Source organism: Benincasa hispida, chromosome 9 (genome assembly GCF_027475165.1).
Source record: "Benincasa hispida cultivar pf3 chromosome 9, pf3_genome.v1.1, whole genome shotgun sequence".
Taxonomy (NCBI): domain Eukaryota; kingdom Viridiplantae; phylum Streptophyta; class Magnoliopsida; order Cucurbitales; family Cucurbitaceae; genus Benincasa; species Benincasa hispida.
Window position 1 is genome coordinate 46,442,375 of NC_143486.1, and position 7,255 is coordinate 46,449,629.

The 7,255-nt window shown below is 32.4% G+C and overlaps 1 protein-coding gene across 1 annotated transcript; it reads right to left on the reverse strand.

The window, feature by feature from the left end:
* Nucleotides 1-2,003: 2,003 nt before the first annotated feature.
* LOC120087077 (ras-related protein Rab7) lies at nt 2,004-6,353 on the reverse strand. The gene is made up of 8 exons (XM_039043930.2): nt 5,992-6,353; nt 5,730-5,876; nt 5,589-5,615; nt 5,103-5,202; nt 4,844-4,990; nt 3,733-3,813; nt 3,506-3,651; nt 2,004-2,495 (listed from the first exon to the last, which is right to left on the reverse strand). Exons 2-8 carry the CDS (start codon nt 5,780-5,782, stop codon nt 2,432-2,434), a joined length of 618 nt encoding a protein of 205 aa, XP_038899858.1. The 5' UTR covers nt 5,783-5,876; nt 5,992-6,353; the 3' UTR covers nt 2,004-2,431.
* Nucleotides 6,354-7,255: the final 902 nt, after the last annotated feature.

Here is a 7,255-nt window from a genome sequence, read left to right on the forward strand (position 1 = left end):
TTGTTATATTAAATTGGTTGATGAAAAATATGCCTGTATTATAATAATTAATGAATGGGTGAAAACTTGGAAAAGAAAAATGTCATATAAGTGGGAAATAACTTCTAACTTCACAAGTTTTTAGAAGTTTGTGGAGGAATAAGGGACTTTTCTATCTTAGATGACCTTTTTCTTAACTCTAAACTTCTATTAATTCACGATCATTATGCTATGTATGGTGTTGAAGATGGAATATCAAGCCTCGAAATTGATGATACGAGTTCATGCCATTTCTTTTTTTAATACAAATCCGAGTGTGGCGATCAAATCACCAGCCTCTAGAGAAGAAGATTGTACTAATTATTGAGTTAAGTTCACTTTGGTGAAAGGGTATCTAGTTGAGATGTGCTTTTGTTGGCTTGTCATTAAATAATTTTCCCATATCAAGTTAGACGTAAACCTTAGTATGGGAAAAAAGTATTCAAAGAAGGAAAAGTATGTTTTGGAGAAACAATTCAAGTTTCTTTTTTTCTTTCCAGTTCTTTTAAGTAGATTGAGTGATTTACATGTCAACTACTACTGTGTTAGTGTTATTATTATTTTAATTATTATTTATTTATTTATTTTCAGTTTTGGTTTATCAATACTATTTTAAAGGAAAGCCTAAATTTGGAATCCTCAGCTTTACCGTTAGAGAACTAAAAACTCTCAGGTTATTTAGTTAAGAATTGTCTTATTAATTGTTATTTTCTGATATATTTGGACATTTTATGTTCCATTTTGAAAATCTACTAAAATTGTAAACGAGAATGAATATTTGAATGACATAAATTAGTAAGTAAATGCTACAAAGCAAAAATCATTTTTTTTATTCACAATATTATGTTGAAAAATGCCATCTGTTTGGAGATACACTTGGCTACATGAATAATGCGTAGATTCACTTGACTAAGTAATTTTCATGATCAGAAACAAAGAAAATGTATCATAAACGGGTGAAGGTCTTATCTGGATTTAATATGGAAAGAATTTATACACAACTCCACGAATACAATTGCATAAATTCCTATATATATTTTTAAGAAAACATCCTATACTTTATAACATAACACATGAATATATTGATTACAAGTTATAACTATCAAATTTAATAAATATATGTTACACTGAAAAATACTATTTAGTATTGTTTTGAAAGTACTATGTTTTCCTTTATTTATGATAATTTTGTAGAAGTTTAAAGATTGAAATAGAACATTTTAAAAATTATATTCCTCTAGAAGAGTAAATCATGAAGGATTTGTCTATAGATTGTTTTAAAATAAAAATTCAAATAGAAACAGCTTATTAGTTAAAAGACAACTACTTTAACAAGTATTCCTAGAAGGTTCTCACTTGCAACTTAATACAATCATTTCCATTTTGATTGAGGGTGATCTGTCATTTTATCTATTTTTTTTAGATTAACTAAGAACCAAATCAAAACATTCGACTTATTACCGATTCTCAATTTTTGACATTTTCTTTTTTTCTTCCAAATTTTTATTTTTAGTTCCAGTCGTTTTTGCTAATTTAAAATTTAAATAACTATTTATATTTTTAATAGATTGAAATTAGACATTTTTATCTTTTTTTTTGGAACAATAAATATATATGCACCATGATAATTAAAATACTAAAAAATACCTAATATTAGAGTTTATTTTTAATAGTATATTATAACCTTGGTTCAGTTCGATTTTGATTGATATTTCCAATAAACAATTGATCTGAACCAATATATTTTTTTTGTTTTCTCCAAATACAAACCAAGATGTTCAATTTTATACCAAAAACAAAACCAAACTAATAGATCGGTTTAGTTTTTCGGTTTTTCATTGCACTCCTAAATTTGAGGATAGTCTTGCAAAGTAGCCTCCCATCTCATTCCCTAGTTGAGAGCCCTGCAACATTTAGCCACCAAGACATGAACCAGATAATGGTTTGCTGTTATAGAGCTAATGGCATATACAATAAATCAACGCTAAAAAAAAAGAACCAATGTATCCATTCTCAGTTTCATATAAAAAAAAGAGTTCAAAACAGAACGTGAAGCCGCCAGAAGAAATAAAGAAATAATAAAATACATAAACGAAACGTCCTGAACATAAGAAATAATTCAGATCCCCAGAAACTATTAACTCAGGCTGTGGTGGTGAGAATCCTTGAAATAATGGATCCTACAGACTCAAGACATCCCACAAAGTTCTTACCTCACGAAAAGGAACCTAATTTTTTCTTCTTTAAAAAAAAAAAAAAAAAGAGATGATGAATTCAAGTCTCAGTTGTTAGGTCATGGAACAGAAGGTCTGCAATGAAAGATTAGTTATGGATCACAAAGCCAGCAAAAATGTAGAAGAATTGGAACCAAAAGGATGGGAGTTATATAGTTCCCGAGTCTCAGTTTCTGGGTTCAGCATGCGCAGCCACCTCTTTGCTCAGTCTCCACGACGGTTTCGGGGATTCCTTGGAAATATCTGCAATTGAATTTGAGAATAACAGTAAGGATTTCGTATTTTTTGGTCTTGTCCAATGTCTTGTAATGAAAACAAGATATGCAACATCATAAATATAACAAATGAAGGACACAACCCCATGCTAAAACATGAACACAGATATCTTAGCAACGATAACAACAAAAAATGTTGGAATTCTGAGGTAAAATACACACAATCAACTGGTAAAATGGAAATAAATGATGGAACTGACTAAAAAGTACTACAGGAAATTCAGTTTTATTATCTTGATTCTTTACACATAATGCCAGTCGCCATATTGAAGAACATTACTTGACTAAGTACATGAGTATTCAGATGGCTCACTTAGACTAATTTCATTTAACAACCATCTAACCTTAAAATTAATAGGAGACAAAGTGAAGGTTGAGTAGAAACAGAAAATATAGAGAGAGATTCAGTGCACTTCTAGTTTTGAAGGTATTAGCAATTGTGAGTATTGAACTTGCAATTGCTGGCATATTGCCACTATAAATAAATGTTGATGAATCAAGGTAAATGCTATGTTAAAGCGCCAAACTAAGGTACATATTAGAATGTCCTCGTTCCTTTATTACCTCCCAAAATAAATTGGAAATTGAGATATGTTAACATAAAGAAGTTCAATCACATCTTAAAATAGGAAGGTATCCCAAGGATAAAAACCAACTAAAGTAGCTTGTCTCCCCATAAGAAAGATCTCACCTTGAGAGAATGTTTCATATTTAATCAACTCTACTTTATGACAAACTCGAAAATCTTTTGAAGATTGCTCAACATCTATCATGGGGCATTGAACACCAAGTTTTTTCCCTCTCATTTTTACCTAAATTCCAAGTTACCAACTGTGTGTGCATGCAAGCATGTATATATCATGTATGTATGTTTGACATAACACCAAGAGGTCATATGAAGAACTATTTCGAAAAGAATTTCTGGAGATTATTCTTGATAACACGTTAAAAGACAAAATTCACATTTCGAAAACTTACATATCCTGCTCATGTTCATTGGCTAATGCAGTCTTGGCAATGCATAAAAAAGCAGCATCGACGTTGTAGTCTTCTTTAGCCGACGTCTCGAAGTAAGGAATATTTTCTTTTGAAGCACACCATTCCCTAGCTTTCTTCTCAGAGACCTACAGAATTTAAAATCAGTTCAACATGAGAAGAAAAGGCAAAGTTCAGCTTGGCCAAGTCCCGACATCCTTATTCCTTACCACTCGACTATTCCCACCATCAATGTCGATCTTATTTCCGAGCAATATAAATGGAAATGTCCTAGGGTCAGGTGGGTTTGCCTGAAAGACATAAGATCAAAATACTAATTTAGACATCATCCAAAAATTGGAAGCAATTGAGACTCAAAATAAGAAAAAAGATCTGCAAGTCCAAATAAACACATTCAGACTTGCACAAACACTAAACACTAAACACATGCAGAGAGCCAAGAGAGTATGGGTGTACTACTGTCTTTCTTTTATTTCTCTAATGCACGTACATGCCTTCAGAATTTTTTGTGGGTATAAATCTATTTTCTAAGACGTCATTGTCCACTACAACAGTATTTTGATCACAATCCTCAAAAACATCAATGTAATTACCTCAGCAACACAAAACATTATATAAAAAATTGCAGAGTAAAGTGAATAAAACAACACTAATTCAACGAGAAGGAAAAACTGAAGAGGCAGGTATAACCTTGCGAAGTTAAAGAAACGGGTACCACCAGCAATGAAGAAAGCTACTAAATCAAAGGCCAAAACAATATCGAAAAGCTAGACACAAATGGCCTCCGAGGCAGTAGGTCCTCGAGTTAAGGTACTTTTTTAATGCACCAAGATCTCTAAAGGTGTTTTAGACAAAGCTTAAAGGAACAAAGGTCATATGCTAGCTAATTAAACTAATACCTAAAACAACAATCACAAACCAGTCAAAATAAATAAATCTAAGGAAATGAAGAAAATTATAAATGAAAAATAAAATCATAGATCAAACTAACTGAACCAGTCGGTCCTATATTATCCTTCCTAGTGACCAAAAAGCCCCTTCCAGAATAATAAGCAAAAACAAATGAACTCAAATAATGACATTAAAGGAAAGTCTGCAAGTGTAAACCTAAGAGACGAGACTGAACAAGTTTCAGTAGCATTCAATCACCAGCAGCAACAGGATTTCATACATAAAAAATAAAACTCGTGCAAAACGAACTAAAAATTCTTCCTCAGACAAGCTGTAAAAGATCCTAGTAACAGAGTAATAATAAGAAAGCTCAACCGCCAACACATCATCACAGAAAGCAAGAAAATTCAAAGAATTGAATGAATTAACCTGTCTAAGAAACTCATCGTGCCAGTTGTCAAGTGTGTCAAATGACTTCATCACGTTAACATCATAGACTAGAACACAGCAATCTGCCCCTCTATAGAATGCAACTCCAAGACTTTGAAATCTTTCTTGTCCGGCTGTATCCCATATCTAGCAATGCAAATATCAACGATTCAGCATAAACATGAGCACATAATAGTTCCAAAATCAACACAGTCTACCCAGCATGGAAATGCAAATGATTTTAAGAAGTAAAACGCACTTGAAGTGTGACAAGTCTGTCGTCAATTTGAAGTTCCTTGGTGACAAAATCTGCACCAATTGTAGCTTTATATTGCTGACTGAACTTCTTATGCACGTATCTGATTAGCTAGTTAATCACCCATATTCCAGTTCAACGGTAATGATTACACAACATCGATTTCTCATAGGGCAAAATCTCAATAAACAAGAAACATAGAAAAAGAAAAAAGGTCAAACAACATGAAATCCAAATTTTAGAAAAAGAAGAAAAAGAAAAGAGAATATCAGTCTTACTTTAAAAAAAAAAAGACTAATGATTCAAACTTCTCTCCAACAGAAGAGGATTAATCTCATTATTCCACATATAAACTGAAACAAAGGGCATACAGATTTCGAATGACGTCCATAAAGTGGCAAACTAAAAGAAGTCAACCGTGAATTCCAAGATAACAAGCTCAAAACACAGATCAATATCATTGTCCACAACCAATTTTCATAAGGATACTGATTCATCAACGACGTCTTACCAACCCTGAAATGAAAATCAAAACATCATTGAAACCGAAATCCAAAATCCAAAATCAACGAAAGCACACACACACATAAGTAAGCAAAAAAGGAACCCTAAAAGATAAATTACACATACCCACTATCACCAAGAACGATGACCTTGAGCAAAGTCCGTCTACGGAAAGACATGGCAACAAAACCAATGAATCAAAGAATCAATTCAAACTTGTAAGCCTCGGATTCAAATAGCGGGAAAATTCAGCCTTAAAGCTAGTTTCGGAACCTGGGTTATGTGAGAAACATGAATCAAAAGCGGAATGATTCGAAAAAGAGATGAAATTGAAAGAAAAGAACGAAAAGGGGGTGGGGGAAAATTGAGGAATCGGAATTTAGAGTACCTTTTCATGGCGATCAACAACAAAGGGAGATGATGAAGGAGAAGAGTAATAAATGGGAATTGAATCTGGGGAACATGGGAGTTGGGTAGAATGAGAATGAGAATCCACGGGTGGGTGATTCGTGCCCACTCTCCTCTGAAATTCTTAAATTCCAACAACAACTAAACGACACCTACGTCAAGAATTTTTTGTTTTTGATGTTCCTCTCCCCTTTTTATCCTTCTCCTTGTGTTCTTTTACACCTGATTCCATTCCAAGCAAGATAATATCTGTCTAACATGTTGCCATATCCTTGGATTATCTCGATATTAAATAAATAAAGACTATCATATATTTAGTATGATACGAATAGAAATATTGTTAAAATATTTATAACTTAGTTCGAAAAAATTAAAAATAACTTAATTATTAATCTAAGTGAGTTTATATTTTTTTGACTTATAGAAATATCCGTTATTGATATGTTCGTAAAATTAAAATATTGTTATCAACCTAGACATTTTTTAATCCTTGAATATTCAATTAAATGAAAAATCCTTGAATTTCCAATTTCACAAGATTTATACATTGATGAATTTGATATTTTTATTGGATCCTAAAAAAATTAGAAAAAAAATCAATTTATACCTATAAATTTTAGAGGTTATATCAATTTTTAACTTGAATTAATATTATATCAGTTTAAATCTTGAATTTTTGTAAATGTATCGATTTACATACTCCATTATATTTTATTTGGAAAAACCTCCTGTGAAACTTGTATAATTGTATCGATTAACTTCTAAGCTTCTATAAATAGATCAATATTTAAACTCTTAGTAAAGGGTATTTGATAACCAAGGAGAGTTGGGTTGAGTTGGTTATTTTACCAACTCATCTCAACTCTCCTCAATTCTCCAATGTTTTTAATGTTTCCACCCATTGATCTCCATTGGCGATTATCGCTACCACATTCCGGCCAGATACTTCGATGACCACCTTCAGGTGGCCAACTCCGACGACCAACTCCAAGCTCCAGTAACCACCTTTAACGACATTCCCGCAACCAATTCCGATTGATAAAAAAAAAACTATGATTTCTATATTCGCATGACCAACTTTGACGAAGAACTTTGGGCTCCACCAACCACCTCCGACGACAACTCTAACGACTAACTCCAATGTCTACCTTCGCACAAGAAACTTCAACAACATACTCTTCCTACCACCTTCTTGTGCCCAACTTCGATGACCACTAATAAAAATAAAACGGTGGGTTTAATTA

Bases quoted from the DNA above. Each gene is read 5' to 3' on its own strand.
- LOC120087077 (XM_039043930.2), bottom strand. From the start codon at position 5,782: ATGTCTTTCCGTAGACGGACTTTGCTCAAGGTCATCGTTCTTGGTGAT. The intron at 5,616-5,729 runs GTATGTGTAATT...TTTTCATTTCAG, and splicing joins ATCGTTCTTGGTGATAGTGG to GGTTGGTAAGACGTCGTTGA. The intron at 3,652-3,732 runs GTAAGGAATAAG...TAAATTCTGTAG, and splicing joins ATGGTGGGAATAGTCGAGTG to GTCTCTGAGAAGAAAGCTAG.